At 49.3% G+C, this 16,012-nt stretch overlaps 1 protein-coding gene across 1 annotated transcript; it reads right to left on the bottom strand.

The window, feature by feature from the left end:
* Positions 1-481: 481 nt before the first annotated feature.
* l3mbtl1 (L3MBTL histone methyl-lysine binding protein 1) lies at positions 482-15,805 on the bottom strand (the record flags this gene model as incomplete). The annotated part of the gene is made up of 21 exons (XM_079742155.1): positions 482-616; positions 825-887; positions 1,758-1,915; positions 2,181-2,254; positions 2,387-2,575; positions 3,003-3,105; positions 3,859-4,000; positions 4,349-4,459; positions 4,893-4,978; positions 5,906-5,982; positions 6,186-6,337; positions 7,759-7,850; positions 8,820-8,955; positions 9,325-9,429; positions 10,104-10,192; positions 11,218-11,266; positions 11,353-11,491; positions 13,192-13,378; positions 14,764-14,893; positions 15,116-15,300; positions 15,571-15,805. 21 exons carry the CDS (start codon positions 15,803-15,805, stop codon positions 482-484), a joined length of 2,637 nt encoding a protein of 878 aa, XP_079598281.1.
* Positions 15,806-16,012: the final 207 nt, after the last annotated feature.

The raw sequence follows: 16,012 nt of genomic DNA, 5'->3' as shown, positions 1-16,012 counted from the left end.
AAACCACAGCGGTTCGGACCAATCGGTGCCCTAGCAGAAACCACGTGATCTGCGAGATGCGTGACGGACAGATGGTTCGTCCAATCACAAGCCATGTATCTTTTGCAAGCCCCTGACCTTTTCCCAACGGTATTCCAGGACGACTTTCCAGTTGATTCTGTGTAACAATCCACCAGGTCGCAGTTTCATACCCTGAATGAAAGAACTCTGTATTATGGCAAATCAAAGTGTATTGTAGCAAGCTCATTTCAGAAGCTGTCCCGCCCTGTTCCAAACGTAGTCTCATTAATCTCACATCGTCAGGGTCATCTCGTCAACGTTAGGGTCATCTCGTCTGATGGGCGTGGGAAACAAGACGGATGGAGGGAAGGGGGGGTGGAGGTGGAGGCGGTGGTTGTTGTCGTCGTTTTTTGTTTTCTCAGGAATGGGATGGATTTGGCACACGATGATCGGCCGGTGAAGCCGGCGCAGGGGGGCGGGGTCACTTGAGCCCCTCGTCGGTGCTCTTGAACATGAGGATGGCGTTGGAGATCTTGAGGGCGGGGCCTAGCTTGATGCTCATGATCTTCACGATGTCCGTCTGGGTCAGCAGGAGGAAGGCCTCGCCGTCAATCATCTGCGGAGACATTCCCACTCGGGATCAACCACACACACCAACAGTAGCTTGTTCTGTGGATACTGCGGCAGGGTCGGCCGAGACCAGTGAACGTCACAAAATACTGAAAAGCACTTTGACTTTTCGCTGGCCATACAAGCGCAGTATAAAGGCAGTCCATGCAGTGCACATATCTACTGATTAATTCATACTGTGACCGTTCGCTCACCTCATCCTTGAAGAGGCGAGCCTGGTCCTCACAGCCGGTCAGATTGAGGACGAACCCAAAGACCTGGAATGGAGTTGCATCACTATTATTATTATTATTATTATTATCACTTCTATTATTCCTCCTCCATAACAACAGTGGGCGGCGGGCGGCCTCCATGCAGGCGCAGAACGCTCCATTCAACGCCGTGTTTTGGCAACTTTAGCGTCCATAGCGGCCTGGCCTCCATCAATCACCCCACTAGCCCCTCCTGTATCCTTTGTGCTTCATTCAGACACCTAAAGTCATGAGGCGCGCGCCTGAAAAACACCTGAAGAACCTGAGATAACAGTCGGGAATTAAGGGTCTGAAATCCCTCCCCCCCCCAGAATGTCAACATTCATATCAGATATCCTTTTTGTTTTGCACTTACTTTACATTCAATTACTCTTGCAGGAAGTGACTGCCTGATTACATGGACATACTTATTTGAATTTAACTACACTTTTATGTAGTAACTGTTGGTTTACAATTGTACTCATTAACAGCCTGTTTTACAATTCCCAAATCTGCGGTGTTCCGTAAGTTTTATATTCAACCCAAACTGAGTGAGTCAATAAAACTCTCTCAAGATTGGTCTAGTTTTTGCTTATGGGTCAGCAGGAGGAAGGCCTCGCCGTCAATCATCTGCATTTGGTATGAATGATAATGTGTCACTCCATTTGATAATCTCATTTAACTTCAATTGGAGTGGATTTAAAATATAATTTAAAAAGTGTGATTAATCGCGAGTTAACTCACCAATACCACGCGATTAATCGCAATTAAAGCTGTTAATCGTCGCCCGGCCCTACTAAACACGCATCACGTCGGACATCATCCGAAAATGGAAACACCATAAAGGGCCGCCCCTCTCCGTCGAAGCCTGGGACTAAAGTTAGAGCGGGGGCCCACCTCGTCGATGCTCCAGGCAGCCACCTGACTGGCGTGGATGCCCTGGACCCCCGGCAGCAGCTTGCAGTGCTGTTCCCAGCAGAGGGACAGGGCGCGGTCCGACTGCACGGTCAGCGCCGACATGAACAGGGACGGGTACACGCCCTCCGAGGTCATGTCTGCGGAGATGTGGTGGGGACAGTCACACACACACAATAATGATATGTGTTTGGGTATGTTACTTCACCTTGCATTACGCTTGGAATTTGAATTGGTTTCGAATGGAAATTTATTTGGATTGAAAATATATTTATATTGAATAATGCATACATACATTATATACTTTTATAATATAATAATAATACACTGTATAATGCAGTTTGCCTTATTGTGTTTATTAAGTGGAAGACATCTTCACACGTGTGTGTGTGTGTGTGTGTGTACCCTGTAGATGCTGAATAGACTCACTCTGGTAGCTTCTCTGCTGGTTTTTCCTGTATTTTGGAGGACGACCAATCCTAACCACGGAAAAGTTAGGAAGATTAGTATTATCACAGAAAGACACTCATACAGACACAGGGGCACACACACACACACACACACACGCGCGCGCACACACACACACACACACACACACACACACACCATACCTGCCACGGTAGTGGGTCTTTTTGTTCCTTTGGCCAAAGAAAAGGTTTCTCTTGGACTCTGTGTCTGAAAGGTCCGCCTTAAGTCTTCCCTGGTTACGTTCAGCCAATGGGCAGCCGGATAAGCAGTGATGGGCAGTGAAGCGGCCAGTCACGTGGCCGGAACCGTCGCATCCTGGGGTTGGACATTTCCTGTCTCGAAGAAAGAGGTTGATAACTAGGATTCTTCAACGTGGACGCACTTAATAAAAAAAAAGAAGAAAATGTTGCTCAAATTCCCCCAAAAAAACAGCAGCATGCGTTCCAACAAACCGGGGACTTAAAACCTTCCAGCGTATGTGGTGTCCCAGACAGACTAGGAACAGAAAAGGTTGTCTGACGATAAGAAGGGACATGTCAACAGCAGCTTTAGATGGACTTTGATTGACGGGCTTAATGTACATTTGGCCTCTCTCTGTGTTCAGGACAATCTGCAGTCAATACAGTTATGTAAATCACAAGTTGTTGAATCCTATTTTCTGACAAAAAACATGATTCTGACTCATCATTAATAAAAACGGTGAATCAGTCATGTCCGGGACGGAGTTTGATGGGAGGGAGAATCTGGAAGGCGTCTGACCGGTGGTGGAAGCTGTACTTGTTGGTTCTCGGGTGGCTGATTGGTTTACACGGCGCAGAGGCGGGAAAACTGGACTGGCCAATGGCAGGGATCTCCTTTGGACCTACACCCACACACACACACGCACATGAACACACATGCACGCAGACATGCACGCACACACATACAAACAAAGACCACATCGTTCTTGACGGTGTTGCTGTTGGACACATCAATACAATACCCATACCAATACAATACAAATCGAATCTGGGATCAATTATCTTATCATAATCAGTTCGAAACAGGTGAGTGAGTGAGTGAGTGAGTGAGTGAGAGAGAGAGAGAGAGAGAGGGTGGGTGAGTGAGTGAGTGAGTGAGTGAGTGAGTGAGAGAGAGAGAGAGGGTGGGTGAGAGAGAGAGAGAGAGAGAGAGAGAGAGAGAGGGTGGGTGAGTGAGTGAGTGAGTGAGTGAGTGAGTGAGTGAGTGAGTGAGTGAGTGAGTGAGAGAGAGAGAGAGAGAGGGTGAGTGAGTGAGTGAGTGAGTGAGTGAGTGAGAGAGAGAGGGTGGGTGAGAGAGAGAGAGAGAGAGAGAGAGAGAGAGAGAGGGTGAGTGAGTGAGTGAGTGAGTGAGTGAGTGAGTGAGTGAGTGAGTGAGTGAGTGAGAGAGAGAGAGAGAGAGGGTGAGTGAGTGAGTGAGAGAGAGAGAGGGTGGGTGAGAGAGAGAGAGAGAGAGAGAGAGAGAGAGAGAGAGAGAGAGAGAGAGAGAGAGGGTGAGTGAGTGAGTGAGTGAGTGAGTGAGTGAGTGAGTGAGAGAGAGAGGGTGAGTGAGTGAGTGAGTGAGTGAGTGTGTGCGTGCGTGCGGGCGGCTCTCTAACCGTGGGAGCTCTGTGTTTTGGGGTCGCTGGGCGGTACTTTGAGGGGGTGGCCGGTGGCCTCGCACCAGCCCACCGGGTGGATGTCCGGGTGGTCCGAGTCCATCCACTCGTCATACACGTGGCTCCAGCCGTCGTAGTGCACCTGAGTGGCGCAAACGCTCGCGCACACACAAACACACACACACACACACACACACACACACACACACACACACACACACACACACACACACACACATCAATGCAATCTCTGTGTTGACTGCAGACCTAATAGCTTATAAATCAAATAGACAATACAAAAGACACCACTAGTTTCTACATGCAGCCTAAAGTCTCTGGGCTGAACAACGATTCTTTGTGAAGGAAGGAAGTTTTTCATTTCTACCTAATTCATATCCTTATAGTGAATAGCTGAAGGGTCAAATTGCATCAGTAAAGTATAATCCCTATGAGCCACGGGGGGGGTTCCCTATGAGCCACGGGGGGGTACCTTGATGCGGTGTGTGTCCACCTCCTCCACCGTGGCCACTCTGATCAGCCCCGGGCTCCTCTTGTCCACCGCCTCCAGCTTCATCTGCACCTGGAAGTCATGGGCCGCCCGCTGGACGCACAGGCAGACACACAGACGCACATGCATGCACGCACACACGCCACACACACACACAGACACACACACGCAGACAAACATGCATGCACGCACACAGGCCGTACACACCCGCAGACACACACACGCAAACAGATGCACATGCATGCACGCAGAAAGGCTCACACACACACACACAAATGCACACAGACACACACACACACACACACAAACATACATGCAGACAGACAAACATGCAGGAACGCACACACACAGACACACACACATGCATACACACATGCACACACACACAACACACGGACACACACAGTTTTTTCTCAAAAATATACACAGTAGCAATAACTTTGTTTTTTAAGATGTTGATATATATTATCCGTATTATTATCATTAGTGTCCGTTGAAGGGTGCAATAAGGTTCATGGTTCTGTACCACGTTGAAGGCTTCAGCGACGACCGCGGTGGAACCGGTCTCGTCCAGATACCGCGACCAGGAGAAGCGGTCGGGCTCGGGGTAATCTGGAGCACAGCGAGAACACGAAACACATCACATAACACACATTAAATACATTAAACACATCACATAACACACATTAAATACATTAAACACATCACATAACACACATTAAATACATGAAACACATTACAGAAAACACATCACATAACACACATTAAATACATTAAACACATTACAGTAAACACATCACATAACACACATTAAATACATTAAACACATCACATAACACACATTAAATACATTAAACACATTACAGTAAACACATCACATAACACACATTAAATACATTAAACACATTACAGTAAACACATCACATAACACACATTAAATACATTAAACACATTACAGTAAACACATCACATAACACACATTAAATACATTAAACACATCACATAACACACCTTAAATACACTAAACACATCACATAACACACATTAAATACATCACATAACACACATTAAACACGTTACAGTAAACATATCACATTAAACACACTACATTAAACATATTAAACACGTTACAGTAAACACATTAAACACGTTACAGTAAACACATTAAACACGTTACAGTAAACATATCACATTAAACACATTACATTAAACATATTAAACACGTTACAGTAAACACATTAAACACGTTACAGTAAACATATCACATTAAACACACTACATTAAACATATTAAACACGTTACAGTAAACACATTAAACACGTTACAGTAAACACATTAAACACGTTACAGTAAACATATCACATTAAACACATTACATTAAACATATTAAACACGTTACAGTAAACATATTAAACACGTTACAGTAAACACATTAAACACGTTACAGTAAACATATCACATTAAACACATGACATTAAACACGTTACAGTAAACACATTAAGCGCGTGTTTTGTAGGGGTGGGCGGGGTCAGGCGTTACCTTGGGGTGGAGTGAGGGGGAGGTTCCTCTCCTGGCACCAGCCAATCGGATGGATGTACGGGCTGCTGGCATCACACCTGTTACAGGTTACAGATGAGGAGGAGTTAAAAGACAGAGGGGGGGGTCTGCTCAGCAAGACCCGGTGGTTTCACAAAATGTGCTGGAATTTCGAGTAACACTATAGATGAAAACCGATCGTATAAATGTATATTATTACACGTATAAACAGGACAATATTTATATCGCGACATTGTTTCCTACTGGTTTGCCAGAGCCTCACCAGTAGTCATAGGTGTCGTCCCAGTTGTCAAAGTGGACCAGGAAGTGGTCGTCCACCACGTCGGTTACGGTTGCTACGCAGATGAGGGAGGGGTTCATGCGGTCGACGGCCTCCAGCTTCATGCCCACCTCGAACCCGCCCGGCATGTCGATCTGAGCAGACAGACGGGTCAGCACCTCCCCAGACAGACAGGTCTGCACCTCAACCGTCTGTCTGTCTGACCACAGACAGACAGGTCAGCACCTCCACTGACAGACAGGTCTGTACCCGCCCGGCATGTCGATCTGAGCAGACAGACGGGTCAGCACCTCCACAGACAGACAGGTCTGCACCTCAACCGTCTGTCTGTCTGACCACAGACAGACAGGTCAGCACCTCCACTGACAGACAGGTCTGTACCCGCCCGGCATGTCGATCTGAGCAGACAGACGGGTCAGCACCTCCCCAGACAGACAGGTCTGCACCTCAACCGTCTGTCTGTCTGACCACAGACAGACAGGTCAGCACCTCCACTGACAGACAGGTCTGTACCCGCCCGGCATGTCGATCTGAGCAGACAGACGGGTCAGCACCTCCACAGACAGACAGGTCTGCACCAAAACCGTCTGTCTGTCTGACCACAGACAGACAGGTCAGCACCTCCACTGACAGACAGGTCATCACCCGCACTGCATGTCGATCTGAGCAGACAGACAGGTCAGCACCTCCACAGACAGACAGGTCTGCACCTCAACCGTCTGTCTGTCTGACCACAGACAGACAGGTCAGCACCTCCACTGACAGACAGGTCATCACCCGCACTGCATGTTGATCTGAGCAGACAGACAGGTCAGCACCTCCACTGACAGACAGGTCATCACCCGCACTGCATGTCGATCTGAGCAGACAGACAGGTCAGCACCTCCAATGCAGGTCGATCTGACCACAGACAGACAGGTCATCAACCGCACTGCATGTCAATCTGAGCAGACAGACAGACAGGTCATCACCCCCACCGCATGTCTGTCTGACCACAGACAGACAGGTCAGCACATCCAATGCATGTCAATCTGAGCAGACAGACAGGTCATCACCTCCACTGTGTGTCTGTCTGGCTACAGACAGACAGGTCATCACCCACACTGCATGTCGATCTGACCACAGACAAGACAGGTTATCACCTCCAATGCATGTCAATCTGAGCAGACAGACAGGTCATCACCTCCACTGCATGGCTGTCTGACCACAGACAGACAGGTCATCACCTCCACTACACTGGCCTTATACCAAGAAACAGTTACTACAGAAAGTAAGAACTGGGTGCCATCATTGTATTGAACTGCATTATATAAATATGTTGTAATAAATGTAAGAGAAAAATGAATTTACATTGAGTATTCCTACAGGATTTGATAACTGTATTCATTTCGTTTTTGAACATATTCCTCCTCCATTACACAAACGCACGCACATGAAAACACACACATGCCCACAAGCACGCACACACATGCACGCACACACACACAAATGAATCATTTGTAATGAGTGTTCCTGCAGGATTTGATAACTGTGTTCATTTGGTTTTTGAACATACTCTTCCTGGAGTTGCAAACAGCTCCTTGGGTGCCACTTGTGCTTTAGTCATCTTCAGGTAGTTGTTCCACGTGAACTCCTCCTCTTTACAGCCTGAAGAAAAGCAAACACACACACACACACACACACACACACATTATACTCACATAATATATGTGTGAGTGTGATTAGCCGTTACAAGCCGTTTTGAAAATCTGGCTAATTATGACATCACAAGTGGGCGGTTTACCCCGATGTGTGACGGTTAGATGAGCAGCGTTTTCAAAAGGGCTTGTAACTGCTAACCACACTCCCACCTGGTGGCATGTCATGGGACCTTTAAGCACAAGATACTCACACTTAAAGCTGTGTTTATTCATGTAACGCTGTGATGGCGTCGTACCAGGGAACATGAAATCGTATCGACAGAGGCAGGTGGCGCCCGTGTCCAATCGGAGACGAGCTGTTTTAATTCACCACGGTTACCGTGAACATTTGGTAACCCTGGTAAAAAGCGTCTTTGAGCGTTTGGAAAAGCGCAATATCAATTTGATGCATTATTATTATTATACTATCGCCTAGGCTAGAAGCCACTTCCTATGGGGAGCAGCCTTTCACCTTGGACCAATCACCTTCCACGATGAGCAGCTCAGGGCGGCAGTGGCTCAGGAGGTAGAGCGGCTTGACCTGTGACCGTAAGGTTGCTAGCTCGACCCCCGACTCCTCCTAGCTGAGTGCAGAGATGATCGAGACGCCTCACCCTGACTGCTCCCGAAGAGCTGGCTGTCGCCCTGCGTGGCTGACTCTGACGTCGGTGTGTGAATGTGTGCATGAACCGTTGTAAATCCCTTTGGACAAAAGCGTCCGCTAAGGTCGCCCCCTGGTGGTTCACCGGGGAGAGCGTGTACCTTTAGGGCCCGGTCCTGACCGCAGCGACCCGGGTTCGAATCCTGCCCGTGGTCCTTTGCTACACGTCCTCCCCTCTCTCTCCCACACCTCCCCGTCTATCTCACTCTACCATAAAAAGGATCAAGCCCTTAAAAGGAGACGCCCTGTTGGAGATGTCCGGGTGCGGGCGCTCACCTTTGGGCGTGTACAGCTTGTGTCCGGTGCTCTCACACCAGCCCGCCTGGTGCACGTCCGGCGAGTTGGCGTTGACCCAGAAGTCGTGGCAGTCGGAGTAGCCGTCGAAGTGGAGACGCAGCCGGTAGCCACAGACCTGAGGGGGGGGGGGGGGTACAGTTACACCAAGAGGTCCGCCGAGGGGCTGTTTTGATTGGTTGTAAGTTTATCGTGTACTCGCTAAGCTGAGCTATGGATGAACACTAAGCTTTTGTCGAAAAGCGCACCGGAAAAAACGTCAAACCAATCAAATTCGGAGATAGAGAAAACATCTCATCGGATATAATCTTCAACTCCGATTTAATCTCTACACACCGGATTCAAGATCCTGACTCTCCTCTTCGTAAAAGAGTGGAAAAACCTCAGCTTCAAAATAAAAGCACCCATTGGGGGAGGGGATGCTGTCTGTCTGTCTGTCTGTCTGTCTGTCTGTCTGTCTGTCTGTCTGTCTGTCTGTGGCCCTCACCTCAGCCACCGTCAGGACGAAGTACATGGAGGGGTGCTGGGGGTCGATGCCCTCCAGCTTCATCCCCTGTTTGAAGCTGCTCTTCACAGTCGGGACGCGCTGGGCCTGTTCGCGCACACACACACACACACACACACACACACACACACACACACACACACACACACACACACACACACACACACACACACACACACACACACATGCACCCACACACACGCACACATGCACACACACGCACGGACACACACACACACACACGCACGGACACACACACGCACACACATGCATGCACACACACGCACACACATGCATGCACACACACGCACAAACATGCATGCACGCAGACATGCACGTATGCACACACACACACACATACGCATGCACGTACGCACACACGCACACACACACACATATGCACACACATGCATGCATGCACGCACACGCACTCGCACACGCATGCATGCACGTGCACTCACGCACACACACACACACAAGAAGAAATAGAACAGACATTACGATGAGAATCAACGTTCAACAAGCAACAGATAACAGAATATTGATGATTTAAAGAATGTATTTATAGAATACATATATATCATCATGTACTGATCGATGTGACTGCTTCAGCCGCTTCAGTTTACCTCAGTTAACCTACATCAGGGAAGGGGGTAAAGAAACAGGAAACAAGAAGGGTCACCCTGCACACACACACACTCACACACACACTCACGCACACAAACACACACACACGCACACACACGCACGCGCACACAGACCTCCTGGAAGAGCTGGTCGGGCGCTGCGATGGCGCTGCAGTCCTGCAGGTACTCGCTCCAGGTCCACTGCTCCGTCTTACTGTCCCCCGCTGGAGGGAGACGGCACAGAGGCCGGCCATTAGCCGTTAGCCGTTAGCTGTGAGCTGTTAGCAGGTAGCAGTTAACTGTTAGCCGTGAGCTGTTAGCCGTGAGGCGTGAGCTGTTAGCAGTTAGCTGTGAGCAGTTAGCTGTGAGCCATTAGCTGTGAGCTGTTAGCAGGTAGCAGTTAACTGTTAGCTGTTAGCTGTGAGCCGTTAGCTGTTAGCTGTGAGCCGTTAGCTGTTAGCTGCTGGACGGACGACTCCACGGCCTTACAGCAAAGGCCCTGACTCACTTCAAACTACATGGACATGGTCACCCCAAGTACCCCATTGAGGAGGGGGCCACCCCATTGACCCAGTACCCCGTTAAGGAGGGGGTCACCCCCATTACCCCAGTACCCCGTTAAGGAGGGGGGTCGCCCCCAGTACCCCGTTAAGGAGGGGGTCACCCCCATTACCCCAGTACCCCGTTAAGGAGGGGGGTCGCCCCCAGTACCCCGTTAAGGAGGGGGTCACCCCCATTACCCCGTTAAGGAGGGGGGTCGCCCCCAGTATCATAGTACCCCGATTAGGAGGGGGGTCGACCCCAGTACCCCGATAAGGAGGGGGGTCGCCCCCCAGTACCCCGATAAGGAGGGGGATCGCCCCAGGTACCCTAGTGTACTCAAATATATCAGGAGCTCAAGGTTACTTGCGGTCAGATGGGGGTTAGGGAGAATGGATGGGAGGGAGGGATGGGAGATGGGCAGCAAGGGAGGAGGGAAGGGAGGAGGGAAGGGAGGAAGGAAGGGAGGAAGGAAGGAAGGGAGGAGGGAAGGGAGGAAGTAAGGGAGGAAGGAAGGGAGGAGGGAAGGGAGGAAGGAAGGAAGGGAGGAGGGAAGGGAGGAAGGAAGGGAGGAGGGAAGGGAGGAAGTAAGGGAGGCAGGAAGGGAGGAAGGAAGGGAGGGAGGAAGGAAGGGAGGAGGGAAGGGACGAGGGAGGGGAGGAATGAAGGGAGGAAGTGAGAGAGGAAGGGAGGGAGGAAGGGTCTTCACCTCCTCTGATGTGTCGGCTGTCCGTCTTACAGTCGTCTGCTTTCTCCTCCTGGGGGGAGAGATGAAACAGAGCGGGGGTCAGCGCGTTCCACCGCAGCGCGGGCGTCACGGCAACAGACTCAGGACCACGCCTACCCCGGCCTCCATGTCCGAGTCGTCCTCCGAGGGGCTGAGGTACTCCTTCCTCTTCCTCTTCCTCATGGGCTTCAGGTGGTCCGGGTTGAGGGAGGGGACGCGGCCGCCCGCCGGGATCTTCTCCACGCCGATGATCCGCCTGGGGGGGGGGGGGGGGGTGTTATTGAACACGTGGGGACGGAAGAGAAACCAGGAGTGGACCTGGGAGAGGAAGAGTGTGGAGGACAGGTTCTTCTCTGCCCTGCTCCTCCGAACCTGGAGGTCCCACCACCGGAGACCCCCTGGTGATACCCCGACCGGACACAGGGCCGGGGGGGGCAGGAGGGTAGGGGGGTAGGCTGGGAGACTGAGGCCCCGTCCACGCGGGCGAAAAACGATCTTTTCCCCTCCGTTTTCCGTGGCTGCTTTTCAGGAATATCTCCGGTATGACGGACTCATTGCAAAAACGCAACTAGCTGCGGAAACGCTGTAGTACGTATTCAAGGCCACTCTGTGGTGCTGGTTCTCCACAAAAAAGGGACGAAGACATCGCCAGAGAATGGCATCCAGCCTGCGCACTGTATACAAACAAACAGTTGAGGAGGAGGAGCAGTTTTTAAACCTTTCAGCTTGAGCAGAAAATAATTTTTAATGTCAGTTAGTAATTCAATTGACCAAGGGGTTGTATTTAAAGCTACAAAAATTTATACAAATCAAACAAAAAATATTAGACAGAAGCCCTAAATGGTGCCCAGCTGGTGGGAGGGCGACGACGTCATCACCTGCGTATCAGACGACCACACGAATCCAAACACGAATATGCATAGGGATGTTTTTTTATCTTTTCCACCCTGGCACCTGGCTTCAAAAAAAGCGTGTTTTCGGCCCCCGGAAACGCACAAGACGACGTGCGTTTTCACAAAGAAACGGTTTCCGTGTGGACGGGGCCTGAGTGTCCATCGGTGAGGTGTGAGAGTAGGAGATGGAGTTGGACGGGAGCAGGGCCTCGCCGGCCTAGCCGCCACACTCAGGATATAGTAAATACAATCCTCTAAGAAGGAGTGTGACTGTTCCATGACGTGATTGTCCTCACGTAAACAATCCACCCTGCTGGAGCTAAGCCTTCACAGTTATACTCCGGCTAGACTTCTACAGTGTTGAGTAGTGTAAGATTCCCATTGATCATTTAGTTTGAGGTTCAGATTAGTCTGTAAAAGGCCATATGGATATGATTATCATCATGACTGTGTGTGTGTGACGTGTGTGTGTGTGTGTGTGTGTGTGTGTGTTTGCTTGTGTTTCATTTTAATGTAACAACCCAAAGCTATAATGCGAGGGAGCGGCAGGTATGCTAACAGTCACTGTTGAGCGACAGGAATCGGCTCGATTAGGGATGAGCATTATGTTGTGTTGTGTTATGTTATGTCAGATATGTTGTGTTATGTTATGTAAGTTATGTTATGTTGTGTTGGGTTGTGTTATGTATGTTATGTTACATCAGTTATGTTATGTTGTGTTGGGTTGTGTTATGTCTGTAATGTTATGTCAGTTATGTTTTGTTGTGTTATGTATGTAATGATATGTTGTGTTATGTTATGTTGTGTTGGGTTGTGTTATGTATGTAATGTTATGTTGTGTTATGTATGTAATGTTATGTTGTGTTGTGTTGGGTTGTGTTATGTATGTAATGTTATGTTGTGTTGTGTTGTGTTGTGTTGGGTTGTGTTGGGTTGTGTTATGTATGTAATGTTATTTTATGTTGTGTTGTGTTGTGTTGGATTGTGTTGGGTTGTGTTATGTATGTTATGTTATGTTGTGTTGTGTTGTGTTGTGTTATGTGTGTCGTGTCGTGTTCAGTACTTCTCTGTGATTGGTTCCCTGCGCAGCTCCTCTGGGTAGGTCCGCTGGGCTCTGGGTTCGTGGTTCTGCTGCCGCGGGCCGGCCGGGACCCCCGCCTTCACCGGGACCCCCGCCTTCACCGGGACCCCCGCCTTCACCGCCTCCACTGGGGGGCCGCAAACCGGGACGGCGGGCGCTGCCGACACGTCTGGAGCGGGACCATGGAAACCGTAGAGCTTTGACCAATCACAGCCAACCAGTTCAACAGACCAGTTCAACAGACCAGTTCAACTGACCAGTTCAACAGACCAGTTCAACTGACCAGTTCAACTAACCGGTTCAACTGACCAGTTCAACCGACCAGTTCAACCGACCAGTTCAACAGACCAGTTCTATATCTATAAATCTATCCTTCAACCCCAAAAAAACCCAAAAAGACTAACATTTTGAGATGTTAATGACATTAATAACTTCAGTATCTGCTGTTTTGTTGGGATTCTCTAATATTTGGACAATAAACACTTAGTTGGCCCTCCATTAGTGAACGAGTGGGGGGGCATGCAGCAACTCTGTGTAAAGACTATATTTTCATGTTGTGCGTCTTAGAATAACAGCTCGACAATTTTTGTAACGCTATGGTGCCTGCACACCAAAATACTTTATTTGACGCAAATGCATCAAATCCGTGTGTGGACTATATTCATGTTGTGCAGCTCGGTATAACTGTCACTCATATTAGAAACGCAACGTGCACACGGATTGAAATACTAAATCTGACGCACATGCACCACAAGGGGAATACACCAATAGGCTAGCTAGCGGTCTTGGCAGCGTGCCGGTTGAAATCCCCTTGCTGCCTTGTATCAGGGTGCCTAGGTAGGCCCACCCCTTACAATCTATTCCTGCGATGCGCACCATATAACTACATTATTTCGCTTTTTTAGCACTTCCCGGAAGAAAAAAACTAAATAAATCTTCTTTCCATGAGCATACATTATGAATTAATATTTAATACCAAAAAAAGTATCCGCGAGTTTAAACACGCATGAAGAAGTACTTTACGATTGTAGAATTAGTCCGATATGGGGCTAAAACACTGTCCACATTAAATATTAAACATTGACCAGATTCACACAGACGTTTAGTGTTTGTTTAGTGTTCCATTCTAATGACCTCTCCGTGACCTTGGGTAAAGTCTGCACAGGGATCATATTGGTACTCGTATTGGATGACAAATGCTCTGACTCACTATCGGACTTGAGGAAGTGGTAACACTGGACCATAATTGGCCCATTCGTCTTACTTTATCTGATCTGGTGGAGCCGGGCCTGGAGGAATGGGAAGTTCCTCTAGGTACTGAGGCTGTGTGTGAACGCCAACAGAAACAAGTCCGTTTACCACCTACCTATCTCACTGTACACCACAATGATTCTACACACAAGTAGAAATATGCATTTGATTAACAGACAATAACAAAAACAAAATAAATACACTGAGATTCGAAAATACTAAGTAGCCCAGTGTGTACTGGTGGTAATCCCAGTAAAAACCATTACTCCCACAGCAGGCTAGGTGAACAACTGGGGCCGCTACCTGTCGTGGTCACTGCTGCCCCCTCTGCAGCTGCAGATTTCCCAGAAGCCCCGGCGGCTGGTTGGGGGGTGCTGGTGGCGATCCCCGGGGTGATCAGCGTGCTCAGTGTTCCCACATCGCCAACACAGAACTACATGCACACACATACACACACGCACACACATGCACACAAACAGGCCCACCGATTCAGCATCAATGGGTTAATAAGAGTCACATTCATAATTCCGTAAAACGGAATTCAATTCAAATTTTTGGTATTGCACTCGTCCGTTTGATTAATAAATAATTCTATATTATTCTGTAAACATGCATGACAACATTACAATCACAGTGCGAGGACGGAAAAACTTACTTTAAGGTTAGTGGTGGGCAGAAGAGTCATTCCCTCCTTCCACTCCAGTACGTGGACAATGCTGCAGGCCCCGCCCACCTGGGCTGTGGGTGTGGTCGCCTCTATAACCCCGCCCACTTTCCCGGGCTCTGCCACCACAGTGGCTGAAGTCACCTCCAGCTTTTGATGACCGGGTAGGACTACAGCTTGGTGGGGAAAAGAACAATCGGGTGAAGTCCTTTAGATACACACAGCAAGAAATAAACGATTTATTCATCTTGAGGAAGGAGCTAAAAGAGAAGAAGCCAGCCTATACATTTTGGTCCCGTACCCAAATCCCAGGTGCCCAAATGGGCTCTCGCCCCTCTGGTTGAGAACCCTAAAGTTCCCCATACATCCTGATGAGGAACCACAGAGTGGTAGTCCCCACCCGGGCAGCCTGCCACCAACACATAGGGGCCAGGCCCCCCCCTCACCTGGAAGGAGCAGAGCCGTGGTGGTCGTCGGGGTCAACGGAGAAGGAGCTGGAGGAGGAGGTGGTGGGGGAGGAAGGGGGCCCTTGGACGTCCCCTCTTTGCTGCACACGAGGATGGTGTCGGTGGGGGGCGAGGGGGAGGAAGAGGAGGAGGAGGAGGTGGTGGAGGAAGAGGAGACTGGTGGCGTACGGTCCGGCTCTTTGGTTGGAACGTCCATGTCGACTTTGGCACTCATCGCTGTGTCCCTTCCGTTCCCCTCCCTCCGGAGTGCTGGAGCAGGGGGGGGGGGGTACACAATACCCCGCGAGTAAACAATCAGCATCCCTACCAACGGATGTGTGCGCGCTCTTGAGGAACAGCCAGCCGGCACAATCACAAAGCGTACAATCAACGGCTGTTTGTTTTAATTAGCCGTTAGAATAGCGCTGCTTAATCCATTATT

The sequence above is a fragment of the Pollachius pollachius genome (assembly GCF_949987615.1).
Source record: "Pollachius pollachius genome assembly, chromosome: 8".
Lineage (NCBI taxonomy): Eukaryota > Metazoa > Chordata > Actinopteri > Gadiformes > Gadidae > Pollachius > Pollachius pollachius.
This window is presented reverse-complemented; position numbering and strand designations above follow the sequence as displayed.